This window comes from Astatotilapia calliptera, chromosome 13, assembly GCF_964374335.1.
Source record: "Astatotilapia calliptera chromosome 13, fAstCal68.1, whole genome shotgun sequence".
NCBI classification, from domain to species: Eukaryota; Metazoa; Chordata; class Actinopteri; order Cichliformes; family Cichlidae; genus Astatotilapia; species Astatotilapia calliptera.
The window spans coordinates 32,404,132-32,427,572 of NC_137434.1; the positions used below are offsets into that span (position 1 = coordinate 32,404,132).

A 23,441-nucleotide genomic window follows, 5' to 3' on the forward strand; every position below is an offset into this window, starting at 1 on the left:
GAAGTGGGCGGAGCCTTTTACCGTCATTTTATTACGACGCAAAGTACAAACACCTGTGGACACACAATCCAACAAGTGCGCAGAATTTAGTGCTTGATTTCCGCATTGGCATTTTTGGAGTTATGCCATCTCAATACAAAATTAGTAAATCTCAGGAAAATGCCATAGCATTTGCTACATTGCTTGCCAGTAGACTTATTCTATTCCACTGGAAGTCTGATAAGGCTCCTCCACACATACAATGGTTAAAGGAGGTGCTTTTCTTTTTACCACTGGAAAAACTTAGATACAGAGTTCTCTCATCACAACAAAAATTCTCTGCGACTTGGAACCCATTTATTGACTATATAAAAACGTGTTTTCCAGATGTGTGACATACGTTTTTTGTCTGTTTTTGTTTTGTTTCTGTTTACATGAGCCTCGGGTGGGGGTGGGGGTTCTCTTTTTTTTGTTTTGTTTTGTTTCTTGTATAATGGCAACGTTTTCATTATGTATTGTGACCATGATTTGTGAAAAAAAATAAAAATAAATTATAAAAAAAAGAAGAAAAAAAGAATAATAACAAAATGCAGATTGATGGTAATTGTAACTGATAATGGTTACATGAATTATAAACACCCAATAAATATTATTTAGAAATCCAAACTGTGGTGGAGGTGTGGTCCCTGGCACAGCCGCAGGGGAGGAGTGATGCAGTGAGCTCAAGGGGGCGGTGCCAGGGAGGCTGCAGGGACAGGTGGTGATGATCTTCCTAACGAGGTTTTCCTTTTTATACAGTCAAGCCGGAGACCAGAGTGAGCAGGAGCATGTGCAGAAGACCAACCGGAGAGTTGGTGAACAGGTTGGCAAACCATGAAAGCCATATGTGTGGTGCTTCAACAAACACTCGTCCAGAGTGATCAACATAACAGTGTGTCGGGTTGACTTTTATACAAACAAACCAAAAAAAACAAAAACATGTCATTGTGAAGCTTTGGCAAATACTAGATTGGTCAACTGATGTGCCGTAAGCATCTGTCAGGCTCTCTGACAGTTAGTTAGTGTTGCCTACAGTTAAAATATGTAATTGTGGTGAAGAGTTAGTATGATTTTACATAAATGGAATCCACATTTAGGAGCCCTTCAGTAAATCCAGGCCAAGCTAAGAAGATGAGCAATGGGAGAAAGACCAAGGACAGAACACATGGAGATGACTGACCAGCGAGCTTTTAATGCTTAAACCTCATCAAAGTAACTTTTTGTTGTGACTAAATTGTAAAGAGGGATGTGTGTGTATAGAAAGATGGCTGTTAGAGTAGCAGATGTTTAATTTTGTCTAAATTCACTATTAATTTACCTAATCAATTCAAATCAGAGGGAGAGGACAAAGAGATTGTACAAGATCAGGAAGAACAAGGTGAGCCAAAGAGTGAAGGGAGATGGAAAAAACAATAATTATTTTTCACAAAATAATTTTACATACAATTCATGAATATTTTGTGTGCTTTCCAGTAGCTTTCAGGAGCTAAGGGAGTGTGAAAGAGATTATCTGGATGCTGAAATGATTGTTAAAATACATTAGGCCAATAATAGTAGACCTGTGCTACATTTGTCCAGCTAGGCAACACATATTTCTGCATAAGAGATACATGAGACACCCTTTAAATAAGCAAATTTCATGTTTAAAACATGGAAATGCAGCCAAAATGGACCATACAATGGCCTCAGTGAATACGTAAATACCTTAAACTGTTGTTGATTTTGGGAAGTTTCAGATAGTTTGGATTCATTAATGACTTTTATTATGTTTTCATTTTTCCCCATCTTGTTTTTTTTTTTTCATCTTGATTTGAAAACAGGAAGTTTCATTTTTCTCCAGAAATCCAAATAATCAGCACCAGGAAAAGCTCAGGTTTGCTTTATGATGGTCGTTTGTCAGAGTTATATGAGTTTGGGAGAAACTGTGGCAAAGCTGGAAGGAGGCAGAGGTTGTGCCTGTACATGAACCAGGGAAATACAGACCTGTTATCATTATACATCTGTAAAATAATGGAGCGAATGAATGAAAGACTAAAGCACTACACAGAAAGTAAAGGACGCGTACATAAACATCAAAGTGTTTCAGAAGAGGATCTGGTGTGTTTGGAACATGAACTCAGGAAACCAGTGGGCAGATGTTCATGATGTGGATAAAAGATTTTTAAGACAAATACGAGTGAGAATTCACTCGGAGAGGTTTCCTGTAGAAAACGGGAGCATAGTGACTTTGTTATTTTCCTTAATGATAAATGATGTGACATAGAGGGTGGGATGGGGTTTCCCTTCCATGGAGCAACTCATCTTTTCCTGCTGGGAGTGACTGGGAAAGATGAAGAGTGGTGGTATAAGTGGGGTATAAATTTTTCAGTTGATAAGAGCAAGACAATGTTTTACAGGAAAAAGAGTTGGAGAAGAAGTGAAGCTTCAGTTATAGAGTCAGGAGTTAGAGGGAGTAAATTTAAGTTTCTTGGGCTGTGGTTGGGTGAAAATGTAACCTGGGCTGTACAAGGAGCTTTGGATGGACTGTGGCTCAGAGAGCATCGGGTCAGAGTTACAGCAATACCTCCATGAATACTTCCTCCACAGAAGGTTTCACATTACAGGGACAGGGCATTTACTTTAAACTCACATACAGTACAGGCTTACATCAGTATTATTAGTATTTTATACACAGATGCATCGGAGAACAGAGCCAGTCAAAGTGGGGGAAAGGGTCACGGATGGACTGAGTATACAGTAATGCTCCCAGTACTGTCAGCTGTTCAATGGACACAAGACACGAGACCGTTACATCAGTCGTCTGTTCAGACTCAAGCTCGTCATTGGCCAGTTTACAGTGATGACAGACTTGCAGGTGGGTTTGTGTGGAGTCAGAGCCAATGAAATGGCAGATAGAGCTGCGAGGGAAGCCACAAACCAAAGATTAGTAACCCGGCTGTTAGCTTCTGTCAGGCAGAGAAACAGAGCCGCAAGGCAAGAAATGCAGGAGAGATGGAGAGGAGGAGCACAGGAAGGAGTGGGGTGACCGACAGTCCTCTTTTCCCTGGACATGTCCACTTTCCACGTTCTGTCCGGGGGGATTTTCGAGACTGATGAAAATGTCCGGGTTTTTCTATAGGCCTACAGAGGACCCATATGTGTGACATCATCCCGAGCTGCTGCTTTGCGAGTGGTTGTTCTGCCTGACAGACGGGACAGGGCGCGGCTGATGATGTTTAGAAGAAGCCAAAGCGCAAGTGCAGCTTTTCAGACGAACCGCAAAAGAAATTTCCCTCGTACCGTCGCGGGACTGGTCATCTTTCTTATACAGATGAGGCTTTATTTCTGTACCATTATTTTAATTCCAGAGGTTTTTAAGTTGTTGTTTTTGCACTTGTTGGCTTGTAAAAGCCTGTATGACATTTTTTTATTTCACCGTTCATTAACCGCACAGAGAAGGCATGGTTTAAATATGTTAACATTTTCTTTAAGTAAACATTATTAAAGTTCTTCATGACTGGGCCAAGTGTCCTCTTTTTTGGAAATCACAATATGGTCACATTTCAAGAATAAGATGTGGACATACTGGTTCGAACACTACACTGTTGATGGTGGGGAAATATAACAGGGAAATGTGAGGAAACCGTGGATCATGTCTCACAGTATCAGGTGGAGAGAAGCCCACTGACCCACTGACCCAGAACCTGAAGGTTAGCGGGCCTTGTTCCAGTTTGTAAAAGAGGGTAAAATGTTTGGGAGGACGGAGGGTTTTGTAGAGGTCGTTCCGGTCCACACCGGCTGGTGGCGGTAATGCACCGTTTTGTTGTTTGCCAACCGCCAACAACATTTAGAAGAAGACGAATCCCTGCTCGCTGTCAGAGCAGGCTGCTGCTTCACTCGCTCCAACAAGCACCGAACCTGCACACGGTGACCGCGCGCTTTGCAACCGAGCCAAACCGAACCGAGCCGAGCGCAACATGAACGAGTCGGCGGGACTGCGCTTCCGGCGGCTGCACCGCCCGCAGGTGATCACCGACGAGCTGCCGGAGCAGCGGCGCAAAGGGTCCAGGTAAGAGCCGCTGGGTTTGTTCTCACCGAGGCGGTGTTGAGCAGCCCACGGGGACACGCTGCGTGTTTCTGTTAGCCTTCGTGTTCGGGGTCTTCTCACTCACACACGTTGACTCTTTCCACGCTCGCCTCGTTAGCTCGTGATGCGCACCTGTAAATGTGATCGTGCAGGTGTGTTTACGAGGACGCCTGCATTAATGAAGCTAGTGTGGGGAACGCGGTTGATTGTGGGGTCAGGTGGGTCCGGTTCCGGGGTGGGTCCCTGAGGAGCCCCGCTGCAGTCACGTCTCTGTTTCTGCTCTCAGCACCTACAGCGGGAAGATCTTCCGGGTCACGCTGCTTTCTCTGGGCGTCCTCCTGCTTCTTCCTCTCCTGGTCATCATCCTCATCCTCGAGTCTCCCATCAAGCCTGAAGTCTTCACGTGAGTGACACAAGTCAGCCGCTTAATGAATAATTCGTTTGGCTACAAACATCAGCGCGTTCAGAAATGAGTTTAGATGTTTTCAAAATAAAATCCATAAAAACGTGTGAAAGATCCCAATGTTTCAATCCTGGAATAACTCGATGAATAAAAACAGAAAGTAACTCTGTAATCTGAAACTGTCTGTTCAGAGAAAGTCACAATATTCATGTTAAATCCTTTTTGAAATAAAAGTTAACGAGTTTTTGCTGCTGCCCCTGCTGGTCGGTCGTGGTGCTGCAGGCTGAAAGAACCGCCCATGATGAAGGGCTGCTGGGAGCCCAACCTGAAGCTCAGAGAAGCTCAGAGACTGTTTGAGGACCAGCTCGTCGGCCCCGAGTCCATCGCTAACATCGGAGGTTGGTGTCAGACGTCGGCGGCGACCACGGCGAGGAGCGCCGAGAGCTGACAGATTGTCCCTCTGTGTCTGCAGATGTTCTGTTCTCGGGAACAGCTGACGGGAAAATCGTGAAGCTGGTCGGTCGGAGGATCCATATGGTGACGAGACTCGGGAAGCTGCCGTGTGGTGAGTCGTGCTCGTTTGTGCTTCCGGTCTTCACGTGCTGCCTCCTCTTCCTGTGCGCTGTCAGAGTTTGTGGGCGTGGCCTGGACTTCAGGTTAGAAACACTTCAGCATGTCCAGGTTTCATGTGTTAGCCAGCTAGACGAAACCTAAATGATTGGCCGGTGTCCAGGTGCGACGCGGTGCTCACCTGCGTCCAGGTGTACCCGCCTCCCTCTGCTCAGGGCTTTAAACCTTACATCATGTGACGGAGCTGCAGGTGAGCCAGCCTGAGCTCTGTCACATGCTGACAATGAGCGAGGCTGACGGGATCAAACCGTCAGCCTGTGTTGAGCAAGGCGTTACTGTCAGCCTGCCTGCAGCCACACGCTTGCTTCATTTTGGAGTTTCCCAATAAATAACTGACAGTTCGACCTTCAGCCCTGATCTGCCGCTTTCAACACAAACACGTGAGAGACCTCGGATGAACCCGGCGACACGCTCAAACCTGCACAGCGTCACAGCACACCTGACACGCAGGTAACAGCACGCCGTCTGCTGACTCCAACTCAAACCAGCTGATTAAGCTGAAGTCTCTGGTTTAAGTTTAAACTTTCAGCCAGGTGTGTCAGGAAGAACCTGAACAGGAAGTTCAGGTCAGCGAAGGTAACGTGAGCTCGCTGTGGTGCTTCCTCCAGCAGGAAGCAGAAGCTCTGAGCTTTGTGCTCGTTGACGTTTGGAGCCTGTTTGTGCCAAAATAAAAGAATCGAACAACCTGAAAAGATTTCTTTTTAACCTTCCTCACACGTCTGTGTCCAAGCACACCTTGCACCCTTTCTGATTGGTCGATGTCCAGCAGGTTCCAGAGAGGACGAGCCCAACTGCGGGAGGCCGCTGGGGATCAGAGTCGGACCCAACGGGACGCTGTTTGTAGCCGATGCCTACCTGGGTCTGTTCGAGGTCAACCCCACCACTGGTGAGTGATCCCACTTCCCACGCTTCCTGCCTGCTGGGCTCAGGTGAGTTTCGTAGATGTCTTGTGACTGAAAGGTTCTGGCGCTCAAAAGTCTAATTCTGGGTTTTACTGTAGCACATCTGGATCAAAGCTAACAGCTGGACTGTATTCGTGCTGAGTCATGTGATCAGGTGGAGCGGACTGTGTGTTTTTCTTTGCAGGTGAGGCGACCAGGTTGGTGAACGGCGGCCAGGTCGTCGCAGGGAGGAAGCTGTCATTTATTAACGACGTGGCGGTGACGCAAGATGGAAAGAAGGTGTACTTCACCGACTCCAGCAGCAGGTGGCAGCGGAGAGACTACATGCACCTCATCATGGAGGCCACGCCCGACGGCCGGTACCTGCGTCCAATGAGTGTCTGAGAGCGCTGACAGTCAAACGTCTTATTAGAATGGCGTTTATTAATCATCCATACGTCGAAACATCTGTGTATCAGTTCACTTTAGTGTGATTACTACTTCCTGTTTGTGACATGTCACATTAAAAGCCTGGCAGCGGTTCTCTAACGCGAGCGGTTTCATCCTCAGCGTCCTCGAGTACAACACCGAGACCAAGGAGCTGACGGTGGTGATGGAGGACATGCGATTCCCAAATGGCATCCAACTGCTGCCGGACGAGGAGTCGGTGCTGGTGGCGGAGACCACCATGGCCCGGATCCGCAGGTAACCCACCCGACTCACCTGTGCCTGCGAGATCATCCGAGGCAGAGAAGTTCAGAACGTCCAGCACAAACTAAAAACCTCAGAGTTAAAAAGATTTAACCTAAAATCTCGAGCAAATCAAACCAGGCTGCCATCTGCGTTCTTTAACTTCCTGTGTGAGCCACTCGTGTGCGATGGATGTTAAACAACCGTCTGCGATGGAGCACGATGGCGCTGATGCTGGATCTCGGTTGCCGTGGAAACAGGCTCTGAGATCATCCAACCCTTTTTTTTTTAACCTACGTCAAGTGTGTGAGTGAGAGAGGGAGTCACGTCTTTCTGCGTTTGTGGGGTTTACATGTTACAGACCGCTGCAGTGAGGACGTCTGTTTTACGGGGACGCGTCTGCACTGTGAGGACGTTTAGTGAAGGTTCACACGTGCTGGTAGAAATCAGGCACGGTTACATAATATGTTACGTCAGCGACACACTGGTCCTGACACACACAGAAAGACGTGAGCGTCTACAGGTATTAATATCTTTGTGGGGACCAAGAATTGGACGTTTATTATACCTGTGGGGACCAACAGTCCTTATTGGGACCCAAATCCACATCCCCACCAGATTGAAAGTATTTTTGAGACTCAAAATGTGGTTTTGGTGTCAGGTTAGGTTACAGTTAGGTCACGGTTATGTTTAGGGTAAGCAATGAGATGTCCCCACGAGGATATGAATACGTGTGTGTGTGTGTGTGTGTGTGTGTGTGTGTGTGCGTGTGTGCGTGCGTGTGCGTGTGTGTGCGTGCGTGTATGTGCGTGTGCGTGTGTGCGTGCGTGCGTGTGCGTGTGCGTGTGTGCGTGTGCGTGTGCGTGCGTGTGTGTGCGTGCGTGCGTGCGTGCGTGTGCGTGCGTGCGTGTGCGTGTGTGTGTGTGCGTGTGTGTGTGTGTGCGTGTGTGCGTGCGTGTGTGTGTGTGTCAGGTGTTTTGCTTCCTTCCTGTCAGGCTCTGGCCTGAGCGGCGTGTGAACAGTAAACAGGTCTGTGGTCACGTCTGCTTTGAGTTACAGCCAATCAGAAACATGCAGTTCATTACACTCAGGTCACGATGACATAAATCAATATTTCTGTTGCAGCTGTCAGTCTGACCTCTGCAGTTGTGCTAACCCAGGATTTTAAGCTTTAATCATGTTCATCTTTTCTAATTAAAGAGACTAAAACATAAATGTTCTGTTTGGAAAAATGTTTTTTAAGCCGCTTTTGTTTTGAAATAAATAAAATATTTGTAAACATTTAATAAAAAATGGATATATCTGCTGTGACATCACCCGCTGCCGGGTGAGGTTCCCTGTGACGTGAGCGTTTGGGTTTTGGCCCCCAGAGGCCGCTCAGCGTCACAGACAGCTGATCGGTGTCATGTGATGCAGTTTGTACGTTTGTCTGTCACGTGACGCTCTTCTGCACCAGGGTCCACGTGGCCGGGCTGAATAAAGGCGGGATGGACACGTTCGTGGACAACCTGCCGGGTTTCCCTGACAACATCCGCCCGAGCTCCACCGGAGGTTACTGGGTGGCCATGTCGGCAGTGAGACCGAACCCCGGCTTCTCAATGCTGGACTTCCTGTCCCAGAGACCCTGGATCAAAAAGTTCATATTCAAGGTAAAAACAGACTTTTATACACATTTAAAATTAGACCTGATTAAAATGTCTGGAATCTGACAGTGATGGCGGGGAGGTGATGGCGGTCACATGGTGGCGGGGAGGTGATGGCGGTCACATGGTGGCGGGGAGGTGATGGCGGTCACATGGTGGCGGGGAGGTGATGGCCTCTGGCATGTTGTGGATGCTGAGAGCGGATTCTATTAACGTCAGAGCAAAGGCGCCGTTTGTGCAGGACCACGGCTTACATCCGTTGGCGCCTGAGCGGGGGAGGGTCATTTCTGTGATGTCACCTGACGTAGGCACGGGTGTAGCATGTGTTAATGTCGCTGACCGTCAGTTTTTATCTGATGAAAGCAGGCGATATATATTAAAAATGGCGAACGAGAACAAAACTGAAGATGAAGTTTTCATCAACGAATAAAAGCGAGATGAAAATATCTGCAGAGACGAGAGCCAATCACAAATGACTGAGCTGTGTAGCAAGGTGGCACGAGTTTGGAAGCGATCCAATCAGAAGCAGCCTCTGCTACAGCTAATGAGATGCTTCGTAAACCGCGTGGAGCGGCCGTCACCGGGGGTCTGCTGTCATCTTCTGTTTAGTTTAGGAGGAAACTTCATTCAGAGTGTTCGACCTTTGACCTTTGGTTTAATTATCCTCAGCACACACTCGAGTGAGCGCCACGAGTCAGCTGGGTTTGACCCCCGACCGATTTAATGATCATTACTAACGACGTTGCTAAAGTTAAAACTCCGTCACGTGTACGACTCCCACTGGTTTGTGGGGTAAACGGCAGTGAACTCTGGAGTGATGATGCGTTTCAGAGCGCCTCTCCTTCGTCCCGGTGTCTGGGAACATGAATGAGTCATAACCCAGAGTTTTGTAATCTGATTGGCTGCTCTGTCTGCAGACTTTGACCTGGAGCGAGTGCTGTTGCATCAGACACTGGAAAACATGAGCAGCGGTCACGCCGGGTTCATCACCGTCACAGAGCACGCCTGATTTCCCTTTAACTCCTTCCTGTCTGTCTCCTTCTCTCTCACCTTTCCTCCACCCTCCTGCAGCTCTTCAGCCAGGATATCCTGATGAAGTTTGTTCCCCGGTACAGTTTGGTTGCAGAGCTCCACGACGGTGGCGTGTGCACGCGGAGCTTCCACGACCCCAACGGCCTGGTTGCAGCCTACATCAGCGAGGTCCACGAGCATGATGGGAATCTGTACCTGGGCTCCTTCCGCTCGCCGTACATCGCCAAACTCGACCTCAGCAAGGTGTAGAAGATTCAAAAAGACGACACGCAGACAGACATTTTTGTGACTTTGAGATGTTAACACGGCGTTAACCCGTCTCTGCCGGCTCGTTCCGCAAATTAAAGTTCCAGCCTTGGAAATATCCCGAGAATGACTTCACCCAGCGCCACCTACAGGCTGTCCCAGGAATTGGGCGGCATTCCCATTTGTGGCTAATCTCTGTTGATTTTTCCTTTTAAGATTCATGCAGCTTTAGATTTATCACCGTTTTTGATAATTTCTTCCCTTTTCGACGGTATTTTGTTTGACTGCTATGTTTAGACTTTTTATTCAGAACAAAAGTGTCCAGAGAAACAAGGTTTGTGTTTTTGTGTTTGTGCTTTTGTCGTTTCTTCACTGAAAACCACTGCGACTACAGCGTTCACCTGCGAGCTAACTAAAGCATACGTTACCTAATGGATTTAAGCTAGCAAGTTCGCTCGTGGCCTAGTTTTTTTTTTTTTTTTAAATTGTACTCTTAGGGGCTGAGTTTGTTCCCTTCAGTCATAGTGCAGGCTTACAGATGCTTTGATTAGCAGTTAGCCTGAGCTAACCTAGCTGCCTCTGACTAACTTTGTTTACACAGAAGAAGAGCGGTTACTCACGGTGATGATCAACCTCCTGCTAACGCTGATGTCAGATTACAGGCTGCTTGAGTAACTGCTTCGCCCTCTCGGGACGATTTAATGTGTTTTGATTGGCTATTGTCTGCACTACTGCGCTTGCACTTTTTTTTTTTTTTTTAATCTAAATCTCACACGTTGGGATGTGATTATGGGTGTGTCTTTAGTGACAACCAACCAGTCACGAGAGAGGCTAACACACCCTACCTGTAACTGTGCTTACGTACTTCAGGCTACAGTGATTGATGTCACATTACAGACTGTTTAACCCATAGGTGTCAAACTCTGGCCCGCGGGCCAAATTTGGTCCACAGCCTAATTACATTTGGCCCGCGAAGCCATACCAAATTACTATTAGAGCTGGCCTACTGGTATTATACAGCTAATATCTATATTGTTTAGTATTAAGCTTTGCTTGTTCCATATTCAGTTTTTCAGCAAAATGTGTTTGAGTCCATAAGAAAAGATTCATTCTTGTATCTAGAGGAAGATATATTTTTTTCAATAAATATTAATGTTAGCCCACGACTTTGTTCCAGTTTGGAATTTTGGCCCACTGTGTGTTTGAGTTTGACACCCCTGGTTTAACCAATCATCTTGCCCCTCCCAGGATTTCTTTGTAATTTCTTTGTGATTCGATTGGCCAACAGCACTGAAATATTTATACAATAGCAGTTTGATGGGCTAGCGTCTGAACGGGTTAGCTTGGGTGCTTTGGCAGGATTCAGGCGTTGCTTTAGGGTTAGATTGATAGATGGATAGGGGAGATCTTTTGTGACAATACTAATGTAGGGATTACCTGGCAACTGCTGGTCGCTAAGGAAAAATGTGTTCTCCCAGCAGGTTGCTGGTAGTCACAAGTGTGAAGTTGGTCGCTCCAGTTTCCCATAGTGGAGGATGCTGACTTGGCTGCAGATGTTAGCTAGCTAACCAGCGAACACTGATGAAATTAAAAAGTGCAGCACAAACTGGAAACAGTGATGGCTCCTCTTCAAAATAAAAGCTGTCTCTATCCACAGAAACTAACAAAATAAGCACCTTTTACTTTGAAGGCACCGTTGCTTAGTGACATGTTTGAAAGTGTCCACAGAGGACTCCTCTGTTAGCGTCTAAATCGATCACAAAGACGTTTTGAGCGGCTTCCTCTGTGAGTCCCGATTTCACGCCGGTGACTGTCGGTGACCTCCTGCTGCCACTCGCCCATCAGCTGGGAGCGCACACGTTTTTCTAGCGACCAAGCTTCAGACCTGTGGCACCGAAGCTACGTCCACACTGGAAGCAACATGGCGACTTCAAGCCTTTCTTTTCACAACTTCCAGACAGGTGACTGAAATGTCGTCCAATGAGAGCGCAGGATACCACTGATGAACACGGGTATGGCCTGTTTGTAGAGTTACCTGGGTAACCAGAACCGGGTGCGATCAGCTGTCACGAAACGTGGCGAGCAAATTGCTTCTGTTGTGGACGCAGCTGGATGTCCTCGCTGATCACCTCCCTCACACTGATGTCTGTTGGACGTCGCGAAGCGTGGACTCACATTCTTTGTGTCATCTGAGAGAGTCTGAGCTGTTATGAGGAGCTGTCCTCCTGCTCATGCCCTCCTCCTCCTCCTCCTCCTCATGCCCTCCTCCTCCTCCTCTTGTCCTCCTCCTCCTCATGACCTCCTGCTCATGCCCCCCTCCTCCTCTTGTCCTCCTCATGACCTCCTCCTCATGCCCCCCTCCTCCTCCTCATGCCCCCCTCCTCCTCCTCATGCCCCCCTCCTCCTCCTCATGCCCTCCTCCTCTTGTCCTCCTCCTCATGCCCTCCTCCTCTTGTCCTCCTCCTCCTCCTCATGCCCTCCTCCTCCTCATGCCCTCCTCCTCCTCATGCCCTCCTCCTCCTCATGCCCTCCTCCTCCTCATGCCCTCCTCTTCCTCCTCATGCCCTCCTCCTCCTCCTCCTCCTCCTCATGACCTCCTGCTCATGCCCTCCTCCTCCTCTTGTCCTCCTCCTCCTCTTGTCGTCCTCCTCATGCCCTCCTCTTGTCCTCCTCTTCCTCTTGTCCTCCTCTTCCTCTTGTTCTCCTCTTGTCCTCCTCCTCTTGTCCTCCTGCTCATGCCCTCCTCCTCCTCTTGTCCTCCTCCTCTTGTCGTCCTCCTCATGCCCTCCTCTTGTCCTCCTCTTCCTCTTGTCCTCCTCTTCCTCTTGTTCTCCTCTTGTCCTCCTGCTCATGCCCTCCTCCTCCTCTTGTCCTCCTGCTCATGCCCTCCTCCTCCTCTTGTCCTCCTCTTCCTCTTGTTCTCCTCTTGTCCTCCTCCTCATGCCCTCCTCCTCCTCTTGTCCTTTGTATGAATATATATATATAACATTACAAACTCGTCTAACCCTACAAATACGTCTTATTCTGCTCGTGTATTAAAGACGAGCAGCTTTGGTTTCCGTGTAAACGTCACCGACTTTAAACGTTTCCGTTTGTTTCCTGTTTTGCTGATGCGCTGACGTCGTTACGCCACAGATTTCCTCCGACTGCCAGAGCCTCTCCAGTCAGTACAGCTCAGCAGCTCCGTGCTGCCCCTCAGCAGGCCTCTGGAAGCTGGCCAGTCAGAGGACAGTGGGCTTTGAGGGAGGAGGGGCTTAAAGAGACGGGAGCTGAAGCAGCTTGTTTCAGACAGAGGATGATCCAAGCACAGACACAGAAGGATTATTCTGAACTGGAAGTTATGCAAAGCTGCTCATATATTAGAAATAAGCAGCTGGAAACGAGCAGAATGGGTCCCTGTAAAGACATTTCAATCATCCACGGAAGACTGACGCGTGCTTTTTTTTTAGTTTGATTTTATAATTCAGGCGGTTTAGTGGCTTAGTATGGACAATGTTTCACATGCACTGAATGAGCTGCTTAGCATTAGCAGATTTTATAATAATCTTTGGGTTGAAGTTCTTCAGTATTTGTCTGTTAATCTTCAAAACTGGAAAATGTGTAAAAACTGAGGGAACCACTGGAGGACGTTTAACTGAATCATTTTGTTTTATAAATGTGACGAATGATCCGAGCTGGCTGTCGACTTCCTGTTTGACCTTCGACCTCAGGAGAGCGTTAGGTCGTGCAGCGTCTTTCGTGCAGGTCAGAGCACGACGGACGAGCCGAACAAACAAACCCTGAGATTGGAGACGGTGAAGGAGCCCGAGGCTGAAACGCACTGGCCTCCTAATAATTCCTGATCAGCGTGTCGTTATCTCTAACTCGGATCCGTGTAGAGAAGCAGCGTTTCTGTGACATCATCAGTGTGACGTCGGAGCCACAGGTTTCCTCACAGCCGGAGAACTTCACGGTGAAGTCGTCCAGTTTGGTGGCGTTTCTGTTTTTTACCTGAACAGTGATGATTGAGCAGTGCTTCTGTTGATTTTCTTTTGTGCCAAATGTGTTTCTCTCTCTGTGATGAGCTCTGTATTTCAGTCGCACTGCGTCTTTTCACACCAATGTCCTGCAGCCTTTCAATAAAAACTGAACTGTTATCGCAGCCTTCGTCTTCCTCACAGATCACACGGAGTCTCCATGAGTGATGTAATCCAGAGGCAGACTCCCACAGACAGACTGAAGTGGAGGGTGTTTTGTTTTTTGTGTTGATAACAGATGAAATAGGCTGAGAGGATGCTCAGACTGAAACGAGCTTGCAGGACGTGAACAAACTGCCTGAAGCACCAGCTGAGTTTAAGTTCCCCTCAGGTTCTGTGCTGGTGTGATGCTGCCACCTGGTGGTGATGAAAAGGAATGCCCAGTGACGGTGCAGCTTACAGAAACACAACAAGCTCAGAAACTGAGACTAAAGCCCCCCCGGGGGGGGGGGGGGGGGGGTGAGGATGGACCACCCATCTGAGCCACCGTGTCTGTAGCTCCACGCGTGATGTCATCCATCATTTAGGTTTACTCTGATTACACAGATTGTGTAGATTACCGGTGAGTAACTCAAGCTTATAAAATATTACATTACACAGTTTGTCACCGACTCTGCAGCTCGGCTTTTCTCCTGACAGTCTTTACACATACAGCAGGTCAGCGTGACAAAGAGGAAGCTGTGAGGTCAGAGGTCAAATACTTTATTGTTGTACGGTACTCCGTCTGTCACAGAGAACTAAGAGTCCATGCACAACTTCCTCATGCTCCTCGACAGGTGCAGAACCGTAAATACAGGCCAAAGAAGTAGTAACGGTTCTCCCACCGCAGAGCTCCAGAGTCCTTATTTCATGCATCCGATGAAGTCTTGAGCACACCTGCAAGAATCACAGCTTCTTGGTTTTTAGGCTCTTTTGTCAGGTTAAGGAGACAGAACCTCAAAGACATCCCACACAACATAACCAGCTGTGAGACGGCGTGCTCCTAGGACACGTGAAGCATCGTCGGCTTTCTTTGTCAAACATGATCAATTCATCCTAAAAAGTCGATTCTGTCCATCTGGATGTTTTTCAGCATCATCAGGTGACGTCTTCAGTCTCAGCTGACTGCAGGTCCCCAACCTCATAAACAGCACATCTGCACAGTGACGCTGACTAACAACGGGCGAGGAGGTCAGTTTAGGATCCTTAATATGCAAATTGTCATGACCCCTGATCAAAGCCCATTGGTTGGCTGTGTCTGCAGTGTGAGGCCAAGCGTCTGGTTCCTACATCACGCTGTTCTGCTCTACCTCAGAGTGATTAACCCTTTAAAGCAGGGGTGGGCAACTGACCCAGGGTGATATCTAAAACCTGCAGGACACCGGCCCTCGAGGCGTGGAGAACCCACCCCAGCTTTAAACCCTAACCCATCGCTGGCGACCGGTTAGGGTTTAAAGGGTTAATAGTGCCATTTGAATCTGTCCTGGTGTAGAACTTGCAGCCTGGAACAGCCAGACTTCCAGTTACAACCTTCAGCTGGTCCTCGTGAGCCACAGACACCCCAAAGCTCCGGAAACAAAGAGCACGTTTAAATGAAAGATGAGCCACATGCTCCTCTCTATGGAACGCCAGGACTGCCATAATGAATTAATTAAATACACCATTAAATAATTAATTAAATGTGGCAATAATTAATTAAAATTGGAATTAATTAATTAAATAAATAGTTATGACACATGTAATTAATTAATTATTGACACATTTAATTAATTATTGACACATTTAATTAATTATTTAATGATATATTTATTTATTTCATTTTGGCAGTCCTGACGCCTGGCTCTCGTCATGAAATAATTTTATCTGTCAGCCTCACCCATCAAACTCAGGGGGCGGGGTTAACGCTGCCCATGCAGCTTCTCTAACATTTGATTGGTTGCCGTGCAAAGTAAGTCAAAACAGGTCGATCCTAGATAATCGATTGCTTGTGTAGACTTGGGGCAGCCAGTTATCCCAGAATGCAGATCAAATCACAAGCAGCAATGGTGGTGGTGTAGTTTTAAAATACCCCGTTTTTCTGTCACCAGCTACACTTTTAACAGTGTTTTAGCCGCGAATGTCGCGCTGTATGTCTGGTCAGGTTGTCAACATAGAACATGTTTGCAAAAGTGCTCAGATGTTTTCAGAGATTTCACTAGCTCTGCTAACAGTTAGCATGCAGAGCGCACCGAGGGGGTTACGTTAACCGGTTTGTTTACATATTCCACTCTCCGTGTTCCACATGTTGCATTCGCAGATTCTCATTTTCACCGAACGATCGTCTCTTTCCGCCTGGTCTTGTGTCTCTGTGCTTCTGTAACATAAAGAACGAGCTGACATTTTTCTCACGAAACCAGCGATCAGCTCAGCAGACCCTCAGTTTACCTGCATGCATCCTCCTCCTCATCTGTCAGCTGTTTAACACCTGCTGCTAATTCAAGAAACACGCCTACGTTACCTGGTGATAGTCACAGTTTAACTGGGCAGCCGGTGCTCGATATAAAGCAATGTCAGCGCATTTTTCTGCACAAGATAAGTAAATATAGTGTTTTCCCCGAGCGCAGAGCTGCTGGAGCTCGTTTCCTTACAGAGCACTTTATAGGCGAACAGCTTCATCAGCGGCTGATGTCCAATCACACAGCTTTCAAACCTCAGCTGAGTTTTAGCTCTCAGTGGTTAAACGCTGGACTTCATTCACTCAGGTTCTGTCTGTCGGGTCACGTTTACTTCGCTGTTTTATTTACAACTGAGCAAATCGGTTTGGCTGAGGTTAAAGTTACGTTTCATAACTGCATAGTTTCACAGACGTTTAATGGTTCACTGGCACATGTGTTAGACTGAACTATCATCTAAATATCATCTGTTTTTTAATAGTTATTCAACTGTATTCTAAGCACCAGCTGTCTGTTAGAATGTGATTTTTTTTCTCTCTCTGTTGGCAGAGGTATAAAAATGCGCAGGAAAATCTGACGTGCATGGCAAACTTCACCGACGATATTTAGGGAGGAATAAACACACATCAAACATAAATGAACCATTTGTCTGTCTCCATAATTGAGAGCATTTTCTCTTCTTATGTCAACACTCTCTCTCTTTTTTTTTGCTTTTTTTTTGCTTTTTCGGTCATGTTATGTTTACCTGTCAAAGGCTTGTTACAAACTATGAAACACATTGTGCAGACTTCTGGATGTTAGAAGAAAACGAATACTGCTCATGAATGAGACTAAAGGCAGGAAGGTGTCCTTTAAAACTAAACATGTTAATAGGACCTCCCTGTTTATATCATAGTTTATGATATAGCACGTGTATTTCAGTAATAGCCTGCTGAGGCCACTATACGTGCTGGCCTCATATCAAATGTGAAGGCAGACTGAGTCTATGTTTGACGTTTGTTTATATCTAATCTTCCTTTTCAAACATTGAAACAGCAGCGAGTCTGCAGCTGAGGGAATACAAATTCAAATTGTCGGAACAGGTTTGCTCGTTTCTTGGATTCATTTGGTGATTTATTAAATGTATAACTGTTATTCTAATCTGCTGCTGAGGCTCTTACACTTTTCTTTATGCTGTATATTTTCACGTCTCTGGAATAGTTGGCAGTTAGATAGTCAGCTGGGAAACTTTGTGTTAACTCATGGAGCTGAGGATATCGTGGATATGCTGACCTCGCTGCGTGGTGTACAGAGCGAGGTCAGCATGATTAATATTCACAATAAAAATATTAGCCGAACATCATGAAGTCTGTATGTGTTTCATAGTGTCGAACAACCTTTGTACAGTTAAAGCCAGCAGTACATGACGGAAACACCAACGTTATCTCTTTTATGCGTTTATACACAGGTCACGCTGATTACTGAACAAAAACCCAAAGATCAGATGTTAAACAGATTTATTTGCTCTCTCTCCTCCTTAAACATGTTTTTAATGTTAGTTATAATTCAGAATTGGCGACTGAAACACGTAGGACACATAAGAACATCAGGAAATAAAACATCGATAAATATAACCTCAGTAAAAGAAGTCAGCGGGGGTTACTACAGCTGTGTACCGGGGCCTGCGCTTTGTCGGTGGGACTGCTTGCGAGGCGAGCGGGTCTATCCCACGCTTTGCCGTGAGACTGGGCAGACATCTCCGAAATCATCGAAACACTTTTGCAAAGAGGCTGTATCTTGACAAACCGACCAGACACATGAAGATTAAACCACTACATTCTCGGCTAAAAAAAAAAATATTAAAACGGTATTTGGTGACACACACACAGGGTTTTTCAAAGCTCAGTTCTGTTAGCTTCCACATGCCGGTTGTTGTGTGCTAGAAACAATGGCCACCAGGCCAAAGCAATGGTTTTGACTCGATCAGCGTTAACCCCGCCCCCTGAGTTTGATGGGTGAGGCTGACAGATAAAATTATTTCATGATGAGAGCCAGGCGCCAAGACTGCCAAAATGAAATAAATAAATATATCATTAAATAATTAATTAAATGTGTCAATAATTAATGAAATGTGTCAATAATTAATTAAAATGTGAAATACATAAATAATTAATTAAATGTGTCAATAATTAATTAATTACGTGTCATAACTATTTATTTAATTAATTAATTCCAATTTTAATTAATTATTGCCACATTTAATTATTTAATGGTGTATTTAATTAATTCATTATGGCAGTCCTGGCGTTCCATACCTCTCTGCATGGATTCATGACAAACGGTTTTAATGGAGCAAGCGGAGGCGTTCACAGTCTGACCAGCAGGGGGCCTCGTCCTCCATCAGCCATAGCAGGATTTAAAGTCCTGATGAATCCACGAGTGTCGCTGAGCTCTGACAGATGTTCGACTGAGAAACCTCAAAACTCAGAGACGGTTCGATGGGTCGATTTATCGCTGAAATAAAGACGTTCACGCACGCAGAGTTCAGTTTCATCTTTAATACTGAAATATTCAGAGAACAGAGATGAACGTGGACGACTGACAGTTTCTATTCAGTGGATGAAGACGGGCGACAGCGGCAGGAGGGGGAGGAGTCAGCTGCTGCATTCACTGTTTGCAAAGTAAGTTGAAATTCTTCTTCTGTGGTTTTTCCCAAGGAATCATCCAAACATCCACGTGACACTGAAACACCTGAAAAACAGAAGAATCGTTTTACAGTACAACATGCACTACTGCAAGTTTTACTGCAGTACTTCCACTGCCAGGATTTCCAGTAATACTGCAGGAAGTGGTTTTATGTAATCATTTTATTTCAAATTATTTCAAACTGTCTCTGGCATCAACAATACTGCACAAATTTCCCATGATGCACTGCAGCTCACAGTGTTTGTTTCTGAGGCTTTACAGTATTGTACTGAGCAACTGTATAGACTCTGATGAGACGAGGAGGCTCGACCTCAATCTTCATCCTGACAGAGTCTTCTCTGCTCCTGTAATGCTCTCATTAAAGGTTTTATTATAACAGATGACACATCCTGTTTCTCAGAGTTTGGATGGAGTCAAAGTTAAGCAAGAAAGGGTTAGTCTTTCCTCTACAGTTGGCAGCTCAGACTCACCTGGTGGAGCGGACCGGGTGGCTGGAAGTCACACCTGGACAGGTCGTTGTTCTTGTCCCGTTTACGACACACCGTTCTGGAAATCTGAAAATCTGCCATGTACCGAACTCCTTTAACAATCTGAAACAAACACACACACACACACACACACACACACACACACACTTAGCGAGCACCTCACATGGAACCGCCCCCTACGCCAGCATGAACCCACGCCTGCCATATTTCCTGCAGATGCAGTGGTTGAACTCTGACCCCGTCATACCTGCTTCTGTGCTCTGTCGATGGTGGCGGGTTTGAAGAGGAAGGCGTCATTTGATTCGTTGTTGAAGAAGTAGGTGGCGTTGAGGACAACCTGCTGGAGGCCACGGTCATTCTTGCTGATGTTGTGTGGGGACCCGGGCATGGAGGGGTGATGATGCCAGCCAGACACCAACGTTCCCTCTGGAAGAGAAGAGCACCTACCGTCAGAGACGTGTCAGAAGTTTCTTCCTGTTAAAAGGGTGTTTTTCCTTTCCACTTGTAACAGCCACTATGGTTTGGTCTCCCTTTAAGACACCCAAGTCGAGGGTTAATGATGTCATCAGTTTGTGCCACTGGTCTCTCTCTGTGATTGTGTGGACATGTGCTTGCACGCTAGTGCATGAGGAGGGACGGATTTTATGTTTTACCTCTCCAGACACCTTTGTTTGCAACGTTATGGGTTGTACGAACACTGTGCGCTATGTTTGTTAAGCTGCAGCCGTTCAACCGGGCTTATATGGTTGATGAAGAGAAGGTATATTAAAGAACACACTGTGGAATTCCCAACGCCAGCGTGAGTGTGTACTCTTTTGGCTACCCTGCTAAGTGTTTTGCCGCCTCCTCTCAACCACTAAACGCAACCCGACGTTACACACTGTCACCAAGTCATTCTTCACAGGGGGGCGTCCGATTGTTCTGTGTTATTTGGGGTCTTTACAATATAAAGCACCTTGAGCTCTTGCTGTGGTTTGGTGCTGTATAAATAAAGTTGAATTGAATTAATATTGTTGCCCTCAGGTGTGAATGCGTCCGACTGTCCGTGTTAGCTCTGAGACAGACTGGCGATCTGTGCCCCGCCTCTCGCCCTATGGTAACTGGGATAGCCTGCAGCCCCCCCACAGCCCTGATAGCGATACGCAGGAGAGGACGGATGAGTTAACACCGAGTTTCCATAAAGTTTTTCAAACAGAACAGTGATCAGTTCAGCTTCATGTTTGAATGTTGTACACCTCGGAATACTCAGGCTGAACGTTTAGGTATAAACTTAAGACATTTTCAGAGAAGTGAAGTTTTAGGCGGGTGTCAAACTGTCAAAACAGCCACAGGAAACAGGCTGATGAGACAGAGTGGATCAGTCAGGGGGGACGCTCTGTGGTGATTGGCTGTGGGGATGGTGAGTCAGACAGGGTACGTGGTCTGAGAGGAAGAACCATTTTTCTGTGGTGACAGAAGCACTTCCTGTTGCCTCACTGCATTTAAAGACACTGTACCGTGTTTTAGCTCGTTTCACACACCGAGTTAATAATAATAACACACATCATCTAGGCATCTTTTAATTTTTAAGTAGTTTGACATTTTTAGAGCCTTTTGAAAAACGGCTGACATAAAGGCAGATGTGGTCTCAGCATCTCTGACACGCTCAGATGTCTAAACAGTTTTTACCTTTCATGCTGGAACGACGAGCCGAGCCATTGCACAGGCTGTGACACCTAGTTTTTGAAGGCCAAACTAACAGCGTTCATTTGTCTGTGCCTGTAGTTTATTTATGGTGTACAGGTCTCAGGTACCTGTAGGTCTGACCTGCATGGATACACGCTTTGATCACAGTTAAAATGCTTATAAAGCAAATATGTTCATCAGATTAAGGCATCACAGTAATTTTCTAATGAAACAATGCTGGTTCTGATCTTTAATGATGATTACACATGGCATTCGTCTAGAGCAGCAGCTTGAAATTCACATGAAAATCTTTCCTTCCCATCAGCCCGCTGCACTCGTGGTGTCACCGCCTCTCTGGTCTAATATTGATGAAAATCAAGCTCAACACGCCAGACTGAACATACACATTACTTCAAACATCATGTCTGCAGCCACCTCGCTCTGAGCGCAAACAGCAACCCGACTTCGTTTAAACGAGAGAATTTAGCAGGACGGTAGTCTGAGCAGCCTCTCACTCATAAACTGAGACAGTTTTTAGTTTAGTCATGCAGCGATCTTTGTTTCTGTTTTCACTTGTTTAAGTCTTGCTGATGAGGTTTCCGGTGTTTGGGTGTGAAGGCTGAAGTTGTAAACAGGTCATGGTGAGCGAACCTCTACAGCGATTAACTGAAATGAAACCAGTAACGGTGCGGTGTATGGGACACAGCAACATCCACAGACTTACAGAGAGCCCAGAGACTTCCAGAAGTCCAGCGTTTCTGTTTTTAAGATGTGGGATGAATGTTTGAAGGTTGCCCATAAATCTGCTGACATGACAAAGTGAGCGTCGCTGCAGCAGAAATGTCAGTCTGGCAGAAGGTGACCTCAGCGGGTCAGCAGAGGTCACCACACTGCAGGTGTGGGACGAGCAGACCTCAACAACGTCTAAACATGCGGGCAGGATCGTGACCATCGAGTCTGAAATGTGCCAAAGGTGGACTTCAATGACGACAGCGTGGCCTCGTTTAGTTTAAACTGTTTTAAGATATCAGAAGCTGACAACGCAGCAGCCATCCCACACATGTAAACCAACACTGATCAGGATGATAAACGCAGGCCGTGGTGACGACGCTCAGCACAAGAAGTACATATTTGATCAACTTTCTAAAATATCTGGGCATTTTCCATTGATCAGAAACTGTCTGCAGAGCAGTTATCTTCATCTTCATTTCCACCACATTAAGCTCTTGTTCATGTCTGGGACAAGTCGCCGCTTTGAAGTTGAAGTTGCATAGTTTTTGTTTTAAAGAAAGTGGAGCTGCTGCAAGGCCCCGACCTGCACAGACCTGAGTTCAGCTTTAACCTCTGACTGTGCTGAGACAGACACACACACAGAGTCTTACCCAGAGCGGCGAGCACAAACACGAGCAGCAGCATCTTCACCTCCATCCTTCTCACTGAGCTTCCTGCAAAGTGTCGAGTCTCAGACCACAGAGAACTGGTCCGTCCGCTGCCTCGTTGACGTCACTTCCTGTACCTGTTTAGATTAGCGAGGGTTCCTGCTGCACTCTCAGATCTGACTCAGCTGATACTAATCAGTCACCTCAGGCTCCACCTCCTCCTCTCTCACCTCTCCTCCTTCCTGTTAGATGAGGGTGAAGCAGTCACAGGCTCATTGTGGGCGTGCAAAACATTTGCAGCTCTGCACATGTGTGAAAGTTTATCGCAGGCTGGGGACAGGAAGGGTTAATGAGGACTTCCTGACTCTGTGTGACTGCACTTCCTGTTGGCTTTCACTGAGTTTTTTTCAAAGGGTGAACGTGCTGAAGACGAGCTCAGAGACAAAGGAGAGGAAGTGACTCCTAATGATGTTCCACTAAACCCAGAACTGGTCCTGCTGAGACCAGCGGGACCAGTTAGAATAAAAATGAACAAACTCAGCTTCAGGAAACCTCACAGAGCTTGATAAGACAACAATATCAAAGCTTATTCTAGAAAGAATAAGAGATCTTCACCCGTTGCCTACTGGTGGTGGTCAGAGGGCCCGCTGGCACCAGTGTCCGGCAGCCTCGCCTCTGTCAGTGCGCCCCAGGGTGGCTGTGGCTACAATGTAGCTGCCATCACCAGTGTGTGAATGTGTGTGTGAATGGGTGGATGACTGGATGTGTAAAGCGCTTTGGGGTCCTTAGGGACTAGAAAAAGCGCTATATAAATACAGGCCATTTACCATAAATGGTTTGGAGAACTTTCCGTGTCGAGAGGAGGAGGAGACCAGAACCGTTCTCCTGAGCTGCAGACGAGAGCCTGCGACTGGTTAAAGTGTAATACCTGTACACAGAGCAGGGCGATATGACCAAAAGTATGCGATAACGATATAATTGACACTAGACAAAATACTTTACAACGCCACAACTTTATTAGAGCAAAAACAAACAACCATCAATGTATTTCACTGAAACAAGCAGCTGTTTTTTATCTGCATTAAAGTTATATGAACATGTAACAGTGCAAATGCAAATTCCTCGCTGACAGTTTAACCAAAAGGCATTTCCAGTGGAAACTGGCCGACACATCCTCAGCATAACCAT

At 46.4% G+C, this 23,441-nt stretch overlaps 2 protein-coding genes across 3 annotated transcripts; one reads left to right on the forward strand and one right to left on the reverse strand.

The window, feature by feature from the left end:
• The first annotated feature begins 3,225 nt into the window (after nucleotides 1-3,225).
• apmap (adipocyte plasma membrane associated protein) lies at nucleotides 3,226-9,942 on the forward strand. 2 transcript variants are annotated; one of them, XM_026190636.2, is made up of 9 exons: nucleotides 3,226-4,066; nucleotides 4,371-4,487; nucleotides 4,770-4,885; nucleotides 4,960-5,052; nucleotides 5,887-6,003; nucleotides 6,204-6,378; nucleotides 6,569-6,703; nucleotides 8,145-8,337; nucleotides 9,403-9,942. In XM_026190636.2, the coding sequence occupies exons 1-9, from the start codon at nucleotides 3,975-3,977 to the stop codon at nucleotides 9,610-9,612; spliced, it is 1,248 nt and encodes a 415-aa protein (XP_026046421.1). In that variant the 5' UTR covers nucleotides 3,226-3,974; the 3' UTR covers nucleotides 9,613-9,942. The 2 variants fall into 2 exon arrangements, with proteins under 2 accessions (XP_026046421.1, XP_026046420.1); XM_026190635.2 differs by having other exon boundaries at nucleotides 3,839-4,066; nucleotides 5,884-6,003.
• Nucleotides 9,943-18,558: 8,616 nt separating this feature from the next.
• Nucleotides 18,559-22,607, reverse strand: cst7 (cystatin f). The gene is made up of 4 exons (XM_026190232.2): nucleotides 22,257-22,607; nucleotides 19,457-19,635; nucleotides 19,192-19,311; nucleotides 18,559-18,766 (listed from the first exon to the last, which is right to left on the reverse strand). The coding sequence occupies exons 1-4, from the start codon at nucleotides 22,300-22,302 to the stop codon at nucleotides 18,683-18,685; spliced, it is 429 nt and encodes a 142-aa protein (XP_026046017.1). The 5' UTR covers nucleotides 22,303-22,607; the 3' UTR covers nucleotides 18,559-18,682.
• Between the last annotated feature and the right edge of the window lie 834 nt (nucleotides 22,608-23,441).

What these genes read in the sequence shown, in the direction of transcription:
- apmap (XM_026190635.2), top strand. Translation starts at nt 3,975, where the DNA reads ATGAACGAGTCGGCGGGACTGCGCTTCCGGCGGCTGCACCGCCCGCAG. An exon ending in CGAGGTCAACCCCACCACTG is followed by an intron (nt 6,004 to 6,203) that starts GTGAGTGATCCC and finishes TTTTCTTTGCAG; the next exon opens with GTGAGGCGACCAGGTTGGTG. An exon ending in TCAAAAAGTTCATATTCAAG is followed by an intron (nt 8,338 to 9,402) that starts GTAAAAACAGAC and finishes ACCCTCCTGCAG; the next exon opens with CTCTTCAGCCAGGATATCCT.
- cst7 (XM_026190232.2), bottom strand. Translation starts at nt 22,302, where the DNA reads ATGGAGGTGAAGATGCTGCTGCTCGTGTTTGTGCTCGCCGCTCTGG. An exon ending in TCGACAGAGCACAGAAGCAG is followed by an intron (nt 19,312 to 19,456) that starts GTATGACGGGGT and finishes TGTTTGTTTCAG; the next exon opens with ATTGTTAAAGGAGTTCGGTA. An exon ending in CACCCGGTCCGCTCCACCAG is followed by an intron (nt 18,767 to 19,191) that starts GTGAGTCTGAGC and finishes TCTGTTTTTCAG; the next exon opens with GTGTTTCAGTGTCACGTGGA.